This window comes from Chrysochloris asiatica, unplaced genomic scaffold (genome assembly GCF_000296735.1).
Source record: "Chrysochloris asiatica unplaced genomic scaffold, ChrAsi1.0 scaffold00045, whole genome shotgun sequence".
NCBI classification, from domain to species: Eukaryota; Metazoa; Chordata; class Mammalia; order Afrosoricida; family Chrysochloridae; genus Chrysochloris; species Chrysochloris asiatica.
The window spans coordinates 3,996,142-4,017,834 of NW_006408563.1; the positions used below are offsets into that span (position 1 = coordinate 3,996,142).

A 21,693-nucleotide genomic window follows, 5' to 3' on the forward strand; every position below is an offset into this window, starting at 1 on the left:
TCTGTGCAGTTGAATGCCTTTGCATAGTTAATAAAACACAAGTAAACATAGTTTCTCATACATACCATTATAAAATAGACACTTGAGGGGGAGAGAAAGGAATAGCCAGACATATCACCATAGGAAGCTTGTAGATCCACCTTCTGCCTATAACTGATTGGAATACCTAAAATGGGGCTACAATGTGTCCAGTGAAGGAGGCTTCCTGTGGAGCCTCTGTATTGCATAAGACCATAGGTGGAATCTTGAGCCCCATCCAGAATCTTCTTAGGTGGGAAATTTCCACTTGAAAGGACAAGCAGACCAGCCTGGAGCTGCTAGAAGAAAAGAAGATACTTCTTGAAAGAAAAACCATGAGGAAAAATACAAACAATAATAGCAGTTCAACTGATTACTACGAGAATAAGTAAGTTGCTCGCTCATGAGACATCAGGGCAAGTGGTCGGATCGCCTCAGGGAAACCCCCTTCCAAGACTGAGACTCATTGGGAATACACAGGCAGACACAGGCTCTGATTGGTGACCACGCTGGTCACCGATAAGGGGAAGTGAGAGAAAATAGCAATGAAGCTGTGAGCTAAGTCCAATCACGTTCAATACACTCCTGTGAACCCAGGTGAAGACCTGGATGGCCAGCAGTGTGGCAAGACCTGGGGACTCCTGGGCCCAGAGTCAGTGACATAACCACAGAGGATTAAAGTGGAGAGTGAAGCATCCAGCTTATAAGAAGAGAGGGCATATGCATAAGAACACCCACAACTGCAGATAATATCCACTTGACCTGGCTTCAAAAGCTGGATGATCAGAACTCAACTAGAAGAAGAAAGAATAGGAAAAAAGAGCAATCTGATACGATTTGATGAACTTGACCTACACCTATGGATGCAATAGCTCAAAAGAGGGAACAAATCTTTACAGCAAGATTCATTCCCACCCCCTTGATACACAGGGTGGACAGGATGGGCAACTTGGACATTGGCTACCCAAAATGGGGGGGCTACCAAGGCAAGAAGTGACTGGCTTACAAGGTTTCAAGAGGAAGCCTAGATTCAGAGGGCATGGAGGAAGGTAGAATCTTCAGTGAGTAGTATCCAATCTGTCTGGGCAGGCCAGATGAAAGGATATAGGGAATAGTGCTCATGTGGCACAATAGTGAATAATTGCTATCAGGACTGATTGTGATGGTTGGAAATGTAAAGGTAGACATTTTGTAGCAAAAGGAGGGGAGTGGTTGAATTTTCAGTCCAGGAACAGAGGTCCCTGGGACCATCAAGGGAGAAGAGCAGAGTGTGGGACACTACAGAGAGAAACAGTGATGCCAGAGATGGAGGCACAGATGATGATGTGGAGAGAAGGAGTGGCTAGGGACTCTAGACCCAAAGAGGAAGAGGGGCTGTGTGCTGATAACTAGGGGGTAGGCTTGCAGGGTATACCCTTTGGTTTGTTCATGATGCATGGAGGGGATTGTAACCATGGCAATGAAATGATATACAATAGGATGAATGTAAAACTAATGGTCTCCCATGTAAACTATTACATAATTCATAATAGAACATTTTTAAAAATACACAAGTCAACATATTTCTGGTATTCTCTACTTTCAGCTAAAATCCATCTGATGTTTGTACTGATACCCAACAACAGGATAGTGTTCACACATCCTACCTATTGTGGATCCAGTTAGAATTTCTGGAAGCTCCCACTTGATGTACTGCTGCAATCATTTTTTAATCAATTCAACAAAATTTTTCTTGCAATTGATATTAATAATATTGTTAGATAATTTTCACATTCTGTACAGTCACCTACAGAATTCTTTGGAATGGACAAGGATATGGATCTTTCTTGGGACATATGAGTGAGCACTTCCATGGTTACATCTGCTTGTTCAACTCTTTCAACTGGTATTCCATCAATTCTTGGAGCTTTTATTTTTAATACCCTAATGTCTTCAGTAATACAGAAATGGTTACAAGCTTACATTGACAGAGAACTTCCAGAGGTTCAAGCCAGATTCAGAAGAGGCCGTGGAATGAGGGATATCATTGCTGATGTCTGATGGATCTTAGCTGAAAGCAGAGAATATCAGAAAGATGTTTACCTGTGCTTTATTGACTACAAAAAAGCTTTCACGCTTTCAATTGTGTGGATCATGACAAGCTATGGACAACATTGGGAAGTATGAGTATTCCGGAACTTAATTGTGCTCATGAGGAATCTGTACATGGACCAAGAGGCAGTTGTTTTAACAGAACATGGGAACACTGAATGGTTTAAAATAAAGGAAGGTGTGCTCCAGTGTTGTATTCTTTCACCATACTTATTCAATCTGTATGCTGAGCAAATAATCTGAGAAACTGGGTTCTATGAAGAAAAACGTGGCATCAGGATTGGAGGAAGACTCATTAACAATCTGTGATATGCAGATGACACAACCTTGCTTGCTGAAAGTGAAGAGGACTTGAAACATTTACTGATGAAGCTCAAAGAGCGCAGCCTTCGGTATGGATTGTATCTCAATATAAAGAAAACAAAAATCCTCACCACTGGACCATAAACAACTTGGAGAAAGAATTGACTTCATTTTTCTTAGATCAATCATCAACATTCATGGAAGCAGCAGTCAAGAAATCAAATGACGAGTTGCATTAGGCAAATCTCCTACACAAGACCTTTTAAATGTGTTTATGAGCAAAGATGTCAGCTTGAGGACTAAGGTACGCCTGGCCCAAGCCATGGTATTTTCAAGAACCTCATATGCATGCCAGAGTTTGACAGTGAATAAGGAAGACCATAGAAGAATTGATGCTTTTGAGTTATGGTTTTGGAGGAGAATATTGAAAGTGTCATGGGCTGCCAAAAGAACCAATAGATCCATTTTGGAAAAAGTGCAGTCAGAGTGCTCCATGGAGGCCAGGATGGCCAAACTTCGTCTCTTGTACTTAGGATATATTGTCAGGAGGGATCAGTTGCTGAAGAAGGATAACATGTTTGACAGGGTGGAGAGTCAGAGAAAAATAGGAAGACCTCCAACGAGATGGATTGGCCAAGTGTTGGTATCAATGGGCTCAAGCATGGCAACAATAATGAGGTTGGCCCAGGACCGGGCAGTGTTTCGTTCTGCTGTGCATAAGGTCGCTATGAGTCAGTACCAATTCGATGGTGCCTAACAACAACAACAATGTCTTCAGTGTAGCTTGTATGAGTACTTCTTACTTCTGTGCCATCAGTTCTCGATCATATGCTACCTCCTGAAATAGTTGAATGCCAACCAATTCTTTTTGGCAAAGTAACTGTATGTATTCCTTCTACCTTCTTTTGATGCTTCCTGCATTGATCAGTATTTTGCCTATAGTATCTTTCAATATTGTCAGTTGATGCTTGAATTTTTCTTTATTTCTTTCAGCTTGACAAATGCTGTTTGTTCTTTCCTCTTGGTTTTGTAACTCTTGTATGTCATCATTTCTTCCATTTGCTTGTTGCAGACCGTGAAGGCCTGGTCAGAGGTTCGAGGCCCTATAGGCCCAAGTGTAACAGATCTAGTCACCTGGCAGTTAATAACAAATTATTTTTATTAATTGCAGACATGAAGCCCTTGATATACACAGATAAATGTAATATTTTCCTAAAAGTCAAGACTGTAAAATTCCAAACAGGCAAAGTTCTTCCCTCAGAGAATTCATTCAGGATAAACTGGGTGGCTCCCTGGTCTGTTCCAAGGACAATAGGAATGCCCTCCCTAAAGTGTTTCCAGGTGCTGCCTATTCACCCAGGTGCCTCTTTTCCTGAAGAACCTGGGCTGGGCAGCCGACACAATGGGAATCCTCCCAATCCTCCCTTTCCTCCCTCCATTTGAGGCTAAGTGCTAAAAGGTATGTTAATTAAGCTTGAGAAACCAAGTTGCAGTCTTGAGATTCGAACCTGCAAAGTATGATGTAAAATTGCCTAAACGTCTGGAAAAACAAGATTGACAGCTGTATCTTGTCTTAGTCCCCTCCTAACTTTGTGTAAAGTACCTCCCCTAAATAAAAGGAAGGTGCAGAACGAATCCAGGGGCATTAAGACTGACTGGCAAGGCGTGCGTTACAGCATGCAGGGGACACAGTCCAGCCTTGTAACCATACTGCCTGTTTAGCTAAGATGTTTACTATGCAGGATATTACGGCCTTCGTGGCTGAGATGTTTGCAACGCAGGATCTGCCTGATGCCAGTCCAGCATTCACTCTGGTTTCGGAGTGTCTCTTTGTCTCTCTCTTTGCGTCTCTGTGTCTCTTTTGCTATTTCTATCGCCGCTGGATCGCCCCTCCTCGTGAACCAAACACTCGTGAACAACACAACTATGTCGAGGCAGGTCCCCGACATTTGCTTTAGTCATTTTATGTTCAAGAGCAAGTTTCAGAAGCATTTCTGACACCTCCTTTGATCTTTTCTTTCTTTCCTGTCCTTTTAACCACTATTTCCTTTCTTTATATTTGGCATTCTTGATATCATCTGAAAACTTCTCTGGTCTTCAGTAATTAGTACTCAGTGCTTCAAATTCATTCTTGACATGGTCTCTAAATTCAGTGGGATATACTCAAGGTCCTATTTTGGCTACAGTGGAGTTATTTTGATTTTGTTCAACTTCAGTCTGAACTTGTATATGAGCAATTTATGGTCTATTCCGCAGACAAATTTATGGTCTGGCCTCATTTTGGCTTATGATATTGAACTTCTCTGTCGTCTTTTCCCACAGATGTAGTTAATTTAATGTAGTTAATTTAATATCTGTGCTTTCCATCTGTTGAAAAAAGGTATGTACAGTGAATAAGTCATTGGTCTTGGGAAAATCTATCATGAAATTTCTAGCATAATTTCTATCACCGTGGTCGTATGTTACAACCAGTCCTCCCTCTTTGTTTCCAACCTTTGTTTTCCAATTACAAGTAATTATGAATGCATCTTGATAGAAGGTTTCACCAAATTCAGTCTGAAGAACTAGTAGAGTTCTTCAGTTTCTTCATCATTGCTTTTTGTGGTTTGTGTGTAAATTAGAATAACAGTGGTATTAACTGGTCTTCCTTGTAGGCACATGGATGTGATCCTAGCGCAGACCATATTGTACTTCAAGACAGATCTTGAAATGTTCCTTTTGGAGATGAATGTGATGTCATGCCTCTGCAATTTGTCATTCCTAGCAAAGTAAACCATTTGATTGTCCAACTCAAAATGAACAATGCATGTTCATTTCAGCTCATTAGTGTCTAGGATATCAATCTTTATGTGTTCCATTTCATTTTTTACAACTTCCAAGTTTCCTAGATTCATATTTAATACATTCAAATTTCTAGCTGTTAATGAATATTTGCAGCTCTTTCTTCTCATTTTCCATTGCGTTCCATCAGCAAATGAAGGCCCTGAAAGTTTTGTTCCATCCACATCATTAAGGTCAACTCAACTTTAAGGAGGCAGTTTTCCTGTCAAAACCGGGTAGCCTTTACCCAGTTTTGAGTATCTTACAATCCGTGGGGTTCCTCTTTAGGCATGTATCAGACAATGTTTTGCTGCCATTCGTAAAGTTTTAAGGGCTAAGCTGTCAGAAGTGGACCTCCTAATCCTTCTTCTTAGTGTGTTCTTAGTCTAATAGCTTTGCTGAAACCTGAAAGGTCTGACTGACCCTACTGGTATTTGATATACTAGTGGCATAGTTTCAGCATCACAACAACGTGCAAGTCACCACAGTAGGACCAAGTGACAGATGTGTGGAGCCCTAGAAACATACAAGGAGGCAAGGCATTTTGGTTCTAGGCAACATGTATAAAGATATGACTAAAAGAGATCCCTGCAATTTTTTTGTTTCAAGAGGACCACAAGTAGGCTAAGTGACCAAGAGATTGAAACTCTGCTACTGAACATTATCAGTCTGAATAAACTGGCTCATGCCATATTAGAGAAACACAAACACATGAGCAAGGTCACTGGCAACACTTTCATACCTCCATGGTGCGTGGCCTGGTGAGGAAAGGGAGACTTAATTTTGGTTCCCATTAACACCTTTGACCAGGTGTCATTGTACATGGCACAACTACAACCCACCACAGAACCCTAAGTTCAGGAGACTATCAGGAAAATGCAGACAACAAACAAAATAACACATAATTAAGCCATACATCTAACACCAAAGGAACCTAAAAGCAATCAATCTTTTTTAAATAAGAAAGAAACAAAGGCAATAGCATTTGAGTAACAGATGAGAATTGAATAAAAATCTGTTGACTAATGGTAACAGCTTTTGTGTTCTTTGTTGTTAAAAATGTGCATGTAGCAGCAACTCCAATATGCTCACAAATTCAGATTCAAGAGGCTATGAAAAACAGTTGCTTTTTTTTAACAAGTTAAAATCAAACACTACTCTTAGATCTTAATTTTGCTAAAACAGTGGAAGGAAGATAAACCCAACCCAAGTTGGTAAATGTCGGAAGGACAGAATATATTGGACAGTAAAAGAGAAGAGGTGATAATGTGTTGTGGACAGTAGAGTAGGAACCTGCTAAACCAAATAATTGGGGGGAAAATATACAGTTAAGGCTTACTTTACTAATAATCTGGAAAACAGTGCTATATGAACCTCTAGAAGTTTTTATATTATATACTACTATTGTTGTTGTTTAAGTGCCCTTACGTCGGTTTTGACTCATAGCAACCCTGTATAAGGGTTTCCAAGGAGTGACAGGTGAGATTGAACTGCTGACCTAATGATTCAAACCGACCTTGTGGTCGAGTATTTATCCAATAGTGCCACACCAGGATTCCCGTTAAGTATTTAAAAATTTTGTTTTCTTTTAGTGCCTTATATTAAGAAATGAAAAAATTCTCTATAAATTGTCATGATACTGTTGTTATGTGCCATTGAGTTGCTTCTGACTCATACCAACCCTATGCACAGCAGAATGAAACACTGCCTGGTCCTACAATATCCTCACAATTGTTGTTATGCTTCACCCGATTGCTACTGCCACTGGGCAAATCCATTTGGTTGGTGGTCTTCCTCTTTTTTAGTAACTCTCCACTTTACCAATGGATTCCTGGTGTGGTGCTGTGGGTTAATGAGCCAGACTGCTGTTTGAACTGTAAGGTCCATGGTTAAAGCTCAGCAACTGCTCCTCGGAAACCCTATACAGCATCACTATGGATCAGCATCATCTCAAAGGCACTTAAGAACAAAGACCACTTTACCAAGCATGATGGTCTTCTCCAGGGACTGGTCCTCCTGATGACATGTCTGAAGTATGAGAGACAAAATCTCACATCCTGGCTTCTAAAGAGCACACCAGCTGTACTTCTTCCACTATACACTTAGTTGTTCTTCTGGAAGTCCATGGTAGTTTCAGTATTCTTCAACACCACAGCTTAAATGCATCAATTGTTCCATAGTCTTCCTTATTCATTGTCAAACTTTCACATGCATATGAGGCTAGGTAAAAATAGCATGGCTTAGCTCAGGCACACCTTATTTTTCAAATTAATATCTTTGCACTTGATCACTTTAAAGATTTGCCTAATGCAATATATAATTTTATTTCTGGGCTGCTGCTTGTATGAGTGTTGATTGTGGATCCAAGCAAAATGAAATATTTGGCAACTTCAATCTTTTCTCCATTTATCATTATGTTATTTATTGGTCCAGTTGTGAGGATTTTAGTTTTCTTTATATTGAGGTACAACCCATACTTTCTGATGTTCATCAGAAAGTAATTTAAGTCCTCTCTACTTCCAACAAGCAAGGTTGTATCATCTGCTCATTATAGGTTATTAATGAATCTTCCTTTAATCGTGATGCCACTCACTCTCTTCTTCATATAATCCATCTTCTTGAATCTTTGCGCAGCATACAGATTAAATAAATATGTAGACTACAGAAAGACTAAAACCCTGGCACATGCCTTTCCTGATTTAAAACTATTAGGTATACTCTTGTTCTGTTCTAGCAACTGCCTCTTGGAGTATGTACCAATTCCTCATGAGCACAACTAAATGTTTTAGAATATCCATTCTTTGCAATGCTATCGCTAACCTGTAATGTTCCACACAGTTCAAAACCTTTTTATAGTCAATAAAACACAAGCAAACCCCTTTCATGTATTCTCTACTTTTACCCAAGATTCAACTGATGTCAGCAATGATATCTCTAGTTCCACATCCTCTTATAAATCTGCCTTAAATTTCTTGCAGTTCTTTGTGTATGTACTGTTGTATACATTTTAAAATTATCTTCAGACAATTTTACATGCATGTGACATTAATGGTATTGTTTGTTAATTTCCATATTCCACTAGATCACCTATTTTTGGAATGCTCACAAATGTGGATCTCTTCCAATCAGTTGGCCAGATAGCTGTCTTCAAAATATCTTGACCTAGACGAGTGAGTGCTTCGAGGGCTGCATGAGTTTGTTGAGACTTCAATTTGTATTCCATCGATTCCTGGAGCCTTGCATTTCACCAATACCTTTAATGCAGCTCGGACTTCGCCTTCCAGTACCATCAGTTCTTGATTATACGCTATCTCTTGGAATGGTTGTACATCAACCATTTCTTTTTGTTACAGTGACTGTATGTTCCTTTCACCTGATTTTGCTGTTTTCTGTACCATTCAATATTTCCCCCGTTGTTGTTGTTAAGTGCTATTAGGTTGGTTCCACGTATAGGGTTTTCAAGGAGAGGCTGGTGAGCTTGAACCACCAACCTTGTGGTTCAAACTGACTTTGCAGTCTTGCACATTAGCCCACAGCACTACACCAGGACTCCATTTTCCCCATAGAATCATTCAATATTGCAAGTTGAGGCTTGCTTGAATTTTTTTCTTCAATTCTTTCAGCTTGAGAAATGATGAGCATGTTCCATGATATTGTAAAAGAAGGAATCATAACTTGGATACTCAATTCATTTCTTACTGCTGTAGTAGGAAATTGCCACAAACTTAGCAGCTGAAACAACACCCGTTACCCATTGTTATGAAGTCAATTCTGACTTACAGCAACACTTGAGGGCTGAGTAGAACTGCCTCTACTTTCCTTAGTAGTTTGCAAGGCTGTGAATCTTTATAGAAGCAGACTGCTCTGTCATCCATGGTGAAGCTGGTGGGTTTGAACTGCTGACCTTTTGGTTAACAGCCAGGTGCTTAACCACTGCATAACTAGGCATCCTCTGACACAATACAAATAGCCTTTAATCAAGGGGTCAGCGGGACTGCATTCCCTTTTGGAAACTCTAAAGGAGAATTTGTTTCCTTGTCCTTTCCAGCTTCTTTAGGCTGTCTGTACTCCTTGGCTCATGGCTCCTTTTTCTCTTTTCAAAGAGAACAATGCTGCATCTCTCTGTGCTGTTCTTCCATAGTTACAAAAATTAGAATCTTTGTCTTCTAATTTAAGAACTCAAACTATGCTAGGTATCCACAAACCTTATTCTCTTTTCCCATGTAGCATAATAATATTCACAGGTACTAGAGATTAAGATGTGAATATCTATTTTTTTTTGGGGGGGGGTGCATTTTTATGCTCACTAAATAACTAACATTTAACGAATATTTTGCTAGACACTATTATAAGCACATCAAACAATATGACTCTCTTATTAGTTACAGATTCTATTAATATTCTGTGTTTCAGGTGGAGAAACTGAAGCACAAAAAGATTAAATAATGTGCCCAATATTCCCTAGATACAAAGTCCAGGAGCCAGGATATGAAAGCAAAAGTCCACACTCAGAGCCTGCACTTTTAACCTATGAACCACCTAACTTTAAAACCAAGATCCCCATTTAAATATATTATGTTGTTGTTCAGTGCCTTTTAGTTGGTTCCGACCCATAGTGACCCTGTAGAGGGTTTCTGAGGAGCTGCTGGTAAGTTTGAACTGCTGACCTTTCAGTTCAAACAGACCTTGTGGTCCAGTGCATTAACCTACAGTGCCACACAAGGTCATTACTATCGAAATGCTTGAGTTATGGTCTAAAAAATTCTGGCCACCATAATAATTACATGAAACAAGGATGAGTTTAAAATTCAAAAGAGCAAGTGAAAAGGCAGAGTACATAGAGAAAAACCAAACTAATGCCTTTTGAGAGATTTGTCTCATTGGCATTTACTAGACATTAGGTCAGATGGATACCAGGATACCAGGAAGTATGGGATGTCCTCTGGTCAGATGATGACAGAATCATGAGATGTCTTGCTGCAGCATGTCCAGAGACAAGAGTTTGAATGTGGGGTGCTGGCATAGACTGGCATGAGCACTAAAAACATAATAGGAAAGCTCACTGGTGTCAATATTATCCATGGTCCCCAGATGTCACTTTGATGCTTACAAGGTCCTTTCACAAATATATAACATAGAAATTTCCGCTTAATATCCCAAACCCAAACCAACTCATGACAAGTATCACCCAATATTCTTAAAAGAGACATCTCCTAAAGACGAAATAAGAGGTGACTAACTAGCCCATCAACTACTACCTTCCATCACTTATCTTAAGCCTACATCAAAGACTCCTGGTGTGGTGCTGTAGGATAAGCAATGGACTACGAACTACAAAGTCGGCAGTTCAAACCCACCAGTTGCTCCTTGGAAACCCTGTACAGGGTCGCTATAAGTTGGAATTGACTCAATGGCACTTAACAACAACAATACATAAGAGAAATGTAGAAATTAATTGAAGAGACCCATTCTCTTTGATGGGAAGTCATAGGAGTGAAAAAATAAGGAAAAGCGGGGCTTCCCCTTCCCACCTCCAACAAGAAGAGTAAGAATATATGAGAAACCCTGAGAGGTTACAGGATTATGTTGTAATTTTATGAAAAGGACTGTGATCCCACTTCGTACCTGTTTGCTTGATGACCTGCAGACATTTACTGATATTCCCCTCTTCCCATGCGTGGAAGACTTTGGCATGTGTTGAGGAGCCATAAAGTTTGATGCTTAAGTTTGCCCTGGAGAAGACTGGTGATGCACCACTATGGCAGGATGAGGAGATAAAGAGGAGCAGTGGGAGCAGGCTGCACAGCTGTTCTTTAAGGGTACCAGAGACCACTGTTTCTCATGACCCAAGGAAGGAAGGAAGGCATTCACGACTAGATCTCTCTTGAACTGAAACCATCCAAGAAGTCTCTACCAGTCATGGTAAGGAGACTCAAGGGATGTACTTTCTGAGGTCCGAGGATAAAGGTAAGAGGGTCTTAGGTAGTCAGTGGGGAATGAATCGCCTACATCCCTACATTAGGGCTAGTTTAGAAGAAACTCTCTGAGGGATCTCTTAAAGTGGTCCACAAAGGAGCATGGCAGCCAGATTACATTAGATACAACAGCCAAGTAAAGCTATTCTATTTTAATAATGCTCTTCTCCCATCCTTGCTTCCTTCCGGTGACTGAAAAAGTTGCAGAAAATGGAATCTTGTCTCTGACCACAGTGCAGGGCCCTCACTGGAACTGAAGCATGAGAGAGAGGGAAAAGGGACATTTGGATTAAAATTGGATTGGAGTTTTGAGCCCCAAACAAACAGGTTGTTTTAATACACAAAAGTGACCTGAAAGCTGAGAGCTCATCAAGGTGTGGGGAAAACAGAGCACCAATAGAACATATTTGAAACTAGCTGTAGAATAAGAAATACAACTGTTTTCTGCCCTTTCTCTGCCAAGCCATGCCAAGTCAATGAATCAGCTCATGTGAAAGCTTGTTTCTCAGTCTAACAACCCCACTGAGTTAGTAAAGCAGGTCTGGTAACACCATTTTGTAATCAAGGAAAATAAAGTATGTTCATGAAACTCCATAGCTTGCGTGGGCCACTCATGGATTCTAATCAGCACTTCTGGCTGCATGCCAAAGAACATCTCCACTGCATCACTGTGCTTCTGAAGCTGATGACTCAAGTGTCCAAAGGACTGACCAATGCACCGTCCCTAAGATCATGAAAGCATCGGGTGCAGCTATCCAGACGTCTCTAATACAAAAAAGTGTTTCCGAGTTTACTACTGGGGACTCTTGCCTCTTGCTTTTCCAGTACCTGATGTGCAGAAGCTTTCATTTACCCACCTAATGCTTTGATACCACGGGCAGTGGTATCTATAGACAAGAAACACGCACATTCAAAGTCTAGTGCCTTTAGCTTGCATAACTTCCTAAAAATACACAAATGAGTGATTTCACCAGGACTACTGGTGTGACACTGTAGGACCAGCACTGGACTGTGAACCACAAAGTCAGCGGTTCAAACACACCAGCTGCTCCTTGGAAACCCTATACAGGGTCACTGTGAGTCAGAATCAGAATCGGCATGATCAACATTGAACAACACCAACAAAGAGAAACAAAAGACACAAAACCAACTGCCTTCCAAGCAGGCCCATACCTCAGCATGGCACCAAATCCCTTCTTCTTTATTTTCCTTTCAGGATCTTCGTTTTCCTCTTTTCGTTTTTTCTCCTTGACTTTCATCTTGCCCTTTTCCTTTTTCTTTTCCTTCTCTTTTGTTTTTTTAATTTTTCTGGCTTTATTTTCCAGGTCCTCTAGTTCTGAGTTTCCCTGGGCAGCAGAATCACAGTTCAGAGCTCCTTGGCCAGAGTGAGAGCTCTTATCAGATAGACCATCTATATAGGGAAAGAAAAATCAATACACATGGTCAGAGGTACTTCAGTTAGTGTAGACAGAAAGTTAAAATGTAAAACACAGAAGAATGAATGAAAGCATTCTGGAACTCGGTCCTTCCACGGGGCTACTTACACCCTTTGAAGGGGAGACAACCTGAAGGCTAGTTACTGCCAGCATGGTTTGATGTCTTAAGTGGAGGACAATGGTGGTTGCTTGGCTGGTGCAGAGAGGGTTGATATGTGTTAAAACACAAATCTCTTGGAAAGCCTGCCTGTTAACCTTGATCAGCTCCAAATGCCCACATGATAAGCAACAAACAGAATGATATTTTTTCCAAGAAAGCTTTTTGAGTACAAATATAACCGAACTGCCTCTACCCAATTAATGCAGACAGTCCTCTCTGCTGCTTCTAATGACTTGAATAAGAATGTCAAGAAATGCATACTTAGTGCTCCTTCCCTAAGGGCAAATGACAGTTGGTCCTTGTAGGAAAGTGACGGAGAACATTTCTTTAGCGTTTGCACTGTAAAATAAATTGCATCTTGTGCTATCCAATTCCATGTTCGTTAAGCCAAAGGGCGAAACATATCAGGAAAATGAATTACATTTAATATCAAAAATATAATTGTGATCCTTATATCATTTTTCTCTGTAGTTAAGCACACTTTCTTGCTGGTGATTTGTGGATAATAACAAGATGAAGAAACCATTTAAGGAAGCACATTCCTTACCAGCTTCAAATTCTTCGGGCCCATCATAGGATTTGTCAATGGCGGCTCGGAAGCTCTCGTTACAGCCACGGCCTCGGACCATGTGTGGACGAGGCCTGTGGAAGGGAAGCTCATTCTTTCTGACCTCAGCAACGGCTGTCTGCAAGCTCTCCAAGGAACTGGATTTTTTCAAGCCAAGAGTTGGGCCAAATTCTTTGCCTGGGGATTCTAGAAAAGAAAGAGTAAAATGCTTTCCATCTGTGAGTGGCAAGGTGTGGTATAGTGAAAAGACTTACTGTCCAAGAGTGTAGCTTTTTAAGGTATCTTAAAAAGGGGGAGTCTAAGTAGCTGTGGAGTTCTGGTGTGGCTCTGTGGGCTAATGTGTCAGACTGCAAAGTCGTTTGAAGTGCAACATTGGTGGTTCAAGCTCACCAGCTGCTCCTTGGAAATCCTATACAGGGTGGTTATTGGTCAAAATCAACTCAATGGCACTTAAAAACAACAACAACAAAGTAGTTGTAGTCCTGGTGTTGAGATGCAGAACAGGCACTAGACTATTAACTGCAAGGGTGGCAGCTCAAACCTACTAGTCGTTCCTAGGAACCCCTATACTGTGTTGCTATGAGGCAGAACTGACATGAATGCCCTTAACAATAACAGTAACAACAAAGTAGGTAGAACTTGGGATCAAACACAGCTTTCCTACTTTTTGTGACCTTGAGCAAGTGGTTTGGCTTCCCTGAGCCTTTGTTTCCTTTTTCATATAGTTGTGGTAAAGATTTAAAATGATAACATACTTTATTTTACTCATATAATGGCCCAAGTAAAAACACACACATAGCATACCAAGAAATGAACAGTGTGATGGGTTTGTTTGGTTTGTAAAAACCACATAATACATGTGTTATCTGTATAAACTATGGTACAGAATTTTATATGCATGTGCATACATATGCACACATGAGGGGGCTTCAAAAAGTTTGTGGAAAAAAATAGAAGAAAAGACATCGTATATGAATTTGAAAGATTATAGCTATCTATTGAGATTATATGTTGAGAGTATGCGTTTATATAAATGTGTATTATAAACACACTGCCATACATATGATGTCCTGCTAGGGCACTGTAGGACAAACACTGGACTGCTAACTGACCAGTTGGCGGTTCCCACCCACCAGCTGCACCTTGGGAATCCTCTACAGAGTCTCTCGTGTCAGAACTGACACTTAACAACAACATCATAAACATAGAGCCCCGCATCTAATGGGTGTGTCTCTCAAGTATTATCTACCCAAGACACTACTAATTATATTAGAGCCATCACTGTTTTATTCATTATGAAAGAACCAACTGTATATGCAAACCTAAAAGTATCATGGTGACTATATAATTTTTGTGATTAAATATTTCACCTTACCCTAGAGGTTTTTGATGCTATGGTGAAGGCAATTAATTTGCTTATGCCAAGTGCTATTGAGACAGTCTTGACCTATAGCAACCCTGTATAGTATTTCCGAGGAGTGACTAGTGAGCTTGAACTGCCGACCTTGCGGTTCAAACAAACTTGCAGTCCAGAGCATTAACCTGCAGCGCCACAATAGCAAAAGAGAATATAACTTTGGTGCGTCAAGGCTTAGTGCTCCAAGACTATTTCTATTTGGGCGTCTATAAATTGGGAAGTTTTTATATGATATAAAATTACAAAAAGAAGAAAAAAATGAAGCATAAATACATTTTAGTCATTTATGTTCTTTTAAGCAACATTTTCCATTTGTACTATTGGTGTTTCCTTGTTTCTCCCTACCCTCACCTCTTGTCTTGACCTCCATTTCTTCCCTTCCCTTCACCCCTATGTTGTTTCTGTAACAAGATTGTTGTTGTTAAGTGTGGTCAAGTAGGTTCTGACTCACAGCGACCCTGTATAGGTAGGCTATATAAATATTAGGAGCATAGGATTATTTGAAAAATAGAAGGAATTTTATCAAAGCTCTTATTTCCATCATCAGAGTTTTTCCACTAGGACCAAAGCTCATCTTCCTCTTCAGTTACAAGGGGGATTATTGTCATAAAGAGACGACACTTGAGTTTCTGGAAATAAATTTCTGGGTAGGATCATGTACTCATGCCTACTTCAATGCTTACCACATACTCATGCTCATAAATGACACTAGCTTTTATTACTGTCATCACTATTTTTGGTGCTGCTAACACTGCCAACATGAACACTATTACCAGTTGCTTAGCACTGTATTAAGTGATATAAGGAATGTTAAAAAAAAAAAAAAGCACAATAGCTGTCTAATGCATATATATACACACAGTTAAGTAACAATGCGCACACTCTTTGTGTTCTAGCAATAGCTAACATGACAGTGATGCTAATTGCTTATGGTGAATATAGTGCTCCCATCTGTGCCAAACACTGTTGTTAAGTGTTTTACATGCATTCATCTACTCTAATGCTAACAGTTGTGCTACTGGTACTACTATAACCCCAATGGACTGCTACGGAAGTGGAAACCCAGATCAGTTAAACAACTAGTCCAAAGTTACATACTTTGTAAGCATCAACATTGAAAACTGAATTCAGCCATTCTCACTCCAGATATCTTGCTCTGTGCTGTATTACTTATTGCCTAAAGATGTACTCAGTCTCTGCTCTCTATGCACCAAACAGGAAATCTAGAGATAAGGCTTCAGAGCTGTTTCTGCCACTTAACTAGCTGCTTGATTATGAGCAAGCCACTTCAACTGGCCTACAGTTTTCTGCTCTCTAAAATAAGAGCATTAGTCTCTATTAGTCCTGGAACCTAGTCAAGTGGGCAAATGGTACAAACTGAGCGTTGCATTGTATATTTGTAATTAACTTACAGAAGGTAAGTTTGCAGTTGGAACAACACATTTAAAGACAATAGACATTGCATTTTGTGTATCTTTAATAATTGCAACAGAGATGAGATTGACTGACTCCATTTCCACCACCATCCCCTTCAAAGTACAGAAATTTAAGGAACAGATTTCAGATGCTATTGCAAGACAAATATACTGATGATATGTTACTATTCAATCCATAAAGAGTCATATTTCCTATATTCCCAGGAAGGAAACCAAACTGAAGAAACTAAAATTGAACAAGATCATGTCTGACAAGGAAACTAAGGCAGCACATAGATTTGGTATACTGAAGAAACAGTAAAAGCTTTGGAGCTTACTGAAAATATTTTATGCCATCAACCCCTAGGGATGCCTGACAAGAATTTTGGTGAAAACATGAAGATGAAAACTATTTAACAAAACCTAGCTCATCTGTCAACAACAGAAACCATCTTTTATTTATTAATTGCCATTCAGGAGATTATATTATAGCCCAAACTGTAAGTATTCATGTCAACCTTTAGCAATAAATTCTGTGGAACATGAAGGTGAATAAATCATCCAAGATATAAGGATGCTATCTAAAAGGAATGCATCCAGAGCTAAGCAAATATATTGTTACTCATTCTAAGCAAACTGAACATTAAGGATTCATGGATTTTGCAGAATTAATAAAGCAGGCAATTAATTCACTTCTATATAAACAGAAGTCACAAATTAGATGCACCAACTGACATTGTACAAAATTACAACCTAGCTCTTTTGGATACAGCACCTACTAAAACTAAAAGCACAAAGGGCCTTTACGTCCCACTTTGTAAATGTGGAGTTGGGGATTTTCAGACTTGGAAGAGAATGCTCTGGTTCTGAGGAGTAAACAGGATATAGCAGTGGAAGAGAAACTGATAGTAGAGAGAAGAACTGAAAATCTGGAAAAGTCCTCACTAGGAATTATAATGCAGTGAACTGAGAAAACTGTATCTCCAAGTAAAATGGGATTGGCTTGGACCTGCACGAAAACATTTCCTTATTTTCTGAGGATTTTTGCTTGAAGTTCAGTGTCCCATATTGTGAGAGAGATTATTATATCAAACAAAAAGCATTAGCATTAAATTCCAGCAAAATACTTAGATAAAACACCCTAACATGAGAAATTGTTTGGAGTACAATAAATTGTCATAGTCATTCCTTCTTCCCAACTCCTACCCTACCAATTTCAGTTTAAACTGATAGTGTGTTGGAAATCATATCGTTTTTACAGTGGGAAGATTCACTGCCTAGTTCTAGTCTTAACTATGCAAATCATGTTTTATTTGTAGACTCCTATTACTTAACAACAACAATAATTAACAGTCGAGGCGTCCTGGCATGGCATTATAGAAAAAGCACAGGAGCTAATTGTAAGGTCAGTGATTCAAATCTACCAGCCACTCCACAGAAACCCCATACAGACGTCTATGAGTCAGAACTGGCTTGATGACACTTTACTACAACAACATTAAAAGTAGAAAGTCTGCTTGAAAAACTAATATAAAGAAAATAATTAAGGTCAAATTCTCTGTCACTCTTTGCCATTGAAGTTACCCCTAATATGATGACTTTTCACATTTTCATTTCTACTTGAGGTGATATTGGCTGTAGCTGTATTTTTGCAATTGTCTGAGAGTGTGATCTATGAAGAGCACATGTCATCAGTTACGGGACAAACCCTGTTCCATTCTGAGCATCTTCAGAAGCAACCTAAATGAGGGCAAGTTAAAAAGTATTGTTGCAGGGCAGGGCTTGATGGCGGCTTGGGTGGAGATTCAGTGAAGTTCGCAGTCAGCCATACTACAGAATGCCAGGCAAAGCAGATCCAGGGCAGAGCTCCAAAACTCAGAACCACAGAGAGGAATATTTTAAAAGTTTGAAGGCTTATAGCTTGTGGTACTTGAAGCTGAAGTAAGAAATTGCATACTTTTGAATTTTCTGGAGCTTAGAGGCCTGGAGCCGACATCTTGTACAAGACCAAATGTCAAGACCAAGTTGGGGGAGCAGAAACACCATGGGAAAACACCATGGGAAGCTTGGAGCAAAGGTGGACAATACACTTTGTCAGTTTTGCTTTGTTCTGATTTTCTTTTTGGCATCTGGTCATTGCCCACCCCCCACCACCACTGTTTGTGCACATCCATTCTGGTGATTTAAGGGGGAACCTGAGTGAGTGGACACCCTGCACCCTCACCACTGGTGGGTTCTTCTGCCACGCATGTGCACAGATACTCACCCAAGAGCAGGCCCTGAACATTTTTGATTTTTTAACTACTGGAAAGGCCAGGACAGGGCTGTAGAGAGGAATAGAGAGACTAAAAACTGTAAAGATGAATAGAGAGTTTAAATACAAAACAGGCTGAAAATTAAATTAAAGCCTGAGGTATAGCATAACAACCAACACTGGCATCTTGAAATCTCTCGGGCAGCTTTGAAGGCAAGAAGCTAAAGAGAGAACATTAAAGTCATATTCACATTAAGCTACAGATTTTTTTTTTTCTTTTGATTCTCTCCATCCTCTCCCTTTTCTGTGATTAGAGACTGCAATATTCAGCCTACTTTTTGTTGTTGCTGTTTTTTAGTCTTTTCTTTTTTTCTTTCTTTCTCTTGTTTCCCCCACCACCCCTCACCTTGCTGGTGCTGTTTTGCTGTTATATGCCCCCGCTTCTGCCTTTGAGGGACTCTTTCGCTCCCTACATTACCCAAGAAGAGTCAGCAACTGCTGCCATATAGCCAATCTACAATCACACTCTATTAAACACCAAAACCCAGGCAAGAAGCAATATCAACTGCCATATACCAGGGAGACAGACAACACCTGTGAAAGTTACTCTGAGTTAAGCAATAAGAAGAGTGAAAAGGAAATCCTACATCCTGATCACATCTCCCTGGAAGCAATCAGAAAGCATAAAAAATACTAAAACAGATACTCAAACAACTATTAATGCCACAGATAAACACTAAACATGTCCAAGAAGCAAAGGCAGATGACCATATCAGCACATGTCCAGAAACAAGATAAAATTTCTGAGATAAATGACAGAGAAGTAGACCTGGACTCCATTTTGGAAGGGGGGCAGGCCTTGAAAATGCCTAAGAAGGAATTCAGAAAAATGATTATAAAATGTTGCAAAACACTAAAATGGAGTTGAGAAAAATAAGGAAGAAGTCAAGAAAGTCCAGGAATAATCAAATAAGATACAGAATTGGAAACGATTCAAAACCTACAGAAAGAGGTCCAAACGATCAATAACAAAATAACAGAAGTAGAGAATACTCTGAAAGGGCAGAGGAGTAGAATAGATGAGATGGGAGGGAGAACCACTGGGCTGGAAGACAAATATCTCAATACCACTAAGATAGAAGAACAAACACAAAAAAGGATAAAAAATTCTGAGGAAGGTCTAAGATTCATGTTGGACAACATGAAGAGGAATAACTTAAGAATTATCAGCATTCCAGAACATTAAGAATCACACAAGTTCACAGAGGAAATAGTTGAAGAACTTCTGGAAGAGAATTTCTCTAACATCATGAAAAGTAAAAAGGTAAACTTTCAAGAAACTCAACGAACCCCAGGAAGGAAAGACCCCAAAAGAAAAATCACCAAGACATTTCATAATCAAGCTCTCCAAACTCAAAGATAAGGAAATACTCCTGAAAAGAATTAGTGAAAATAGAAGTGTTACATACAAAGGCAAGCAAGTCAGATTAAGCTTGGATCTCAGCAGAAACCATGCAAGCAAGAAGGTAATGGGGAGACATATGTAATACCCTGAAAGAAAAAATTTGTCAACTAAGTATACTTTATCCAGCAAAGCTATCAATCAAATGTGACGGTGTAATCAAAACATTCCAGGATAAACAGAAGCTAAGGGATTTTGCCAAAGCCAACCCAGTGCTACAAAACATCCTAAAAGGAGTTCTGTGGACTGAGAACCAACAAGAACAGACAACAACCAGAGATTGACATACATGGCAGCACCTCCCAGAATTAAATTAGCAGAAGAGTCGAGAAAAGACCAAACTATAAGAACAAACTCAGAGAATCTGGAAGGTCAGTCTATGATCAAACCAATTACAATGTAAAAGAAGGTAAACATGTAGGAACAGAGATCCAGATGGTGAAAAGGTCAGGTAGATTACAGGATAAAATAGACTGCACTACATAGAGAGAAAAGTTAATGGGCTACAAAGCAACCTCAAAGAAAATTAACACTTCACAACATACCAAGAAAATGAAAATCCAAGAAGAACATGGAAACATTAAAACTATGTGGAAACTCACAAGAAAGAACACAAAAAGCATGAACTTAACAATGAAAGACACATGTAACAAAGAAAGCAGCAACACCACAAAAAAAACAAAACAAAAAACAAAAATAATGGCAGCAATTAATCCATACCTATCAATAATTACACTGAATGTAAACGGATTAAATGCACCAGTTAAGAGACAGAGAGTGGCAGAATGAATAAGAAAACAAGATCATTCAATATATTGTCTGCAAGAGACACACCTCACACACAGAGACAAAAACAGATTAAAAGTCAAAGGAGGGAAAAAATATACCAAGCTAATTGCAACCAAAAGTGAACAGGAGTAGCAGTACTAATCTCTGATAAAATAAACTTTAAGGCAAAAAACAGCATAATAGATATAGATGGACATTATCTCATGATTAAAGTAACAATTGAACAAGATGATATAACCATAATAAATATCTATGTTCCCAATGAAAGAGCTCCAAAATACATAAAGCAAACACTAATAGATTTGAAGAAAGAAATAGATGAAACTACAATAATAGTGGATGATTTTAATACACTGCTTTCAAAAATGGATAGAACAACCAGAGAGAAACATAACGAAGACACAGAAGAACTAAGCAACACAATCAGCCAACGGGACCTCATAGATGTGTACAGAACCTTCAACCTAACAACTGCACCGTATACATTCTTTTCCAGTGCACATGGAACATTCTCCAAAATCGACCAAGTCTTAGGACACAAAATAAATCTCCATAAATTTACAAATATCAAAATAATATAAAGCATCATCTCAGATCACAATGCTATCAAATTAGAAATCAACAATAGGAAGACAAGGAAATAAAGTCAAATACATAGAAACTGAATAACACTCTGCTGAAAAGTGACTGGGTAGTAGAAGATATTAAACGTGAATTCACAAAGTTCCTAGAAACAAATGAGAACAAAAACACAGCCTACCAAAATCTTTGGGACACAGTGAAAGCGCTGCTGAGAGGACAATTTATTGCAATAAATGCACACATCCAAAAAGAAGAAAGAACATTAACACACCACCTACAACAATTAGAAACAGACCAACGAGGGAACCTACAGCAACCAAAAGAAAAGAAATAAAGATCAGAGCTGAAATAAATGAGATAAAAACAGAAAAACTATAGAAACAATCAACAGGACAAGAAGCTG

The 21,693-nt window shown here is 39.3% G+C and overlaps 1 protein-coding gene across 3 annotated transcripts in view; it reads right to left on the reverse strand.

The window, feature by feature from the left end:
• Positions 1 to 21,693, reverse strand: part of PARD3B (par-3 family cell polarity regulator beta) — a 1,706,387-nt gene that overhangs the window by 513,558 nt on the left and 1,171,136 nt on the right. For 2 of the 3 annotated variants that reach the window (XM_006861955.1, XM_006861957.1), the window contains 2 exons: positions 13,351 to 13,557; positions 12,381 to 12,618 (listed from right to left, as the gene is read on the reverse strand). In XM_006861955.1, the coding sequence (XP_006862017.1) occupies positions 12,381 to 12,618; positions 13,351 to 13,557 (445 nt within the window). The remainder of the gene's footprint in view (positions 1 to 12,380; positions 12,619 to 13,350; positions 13,558 to 21,693) is intronic. The other variant, XM_006861956.1, reaches the window with a different exon arrangement.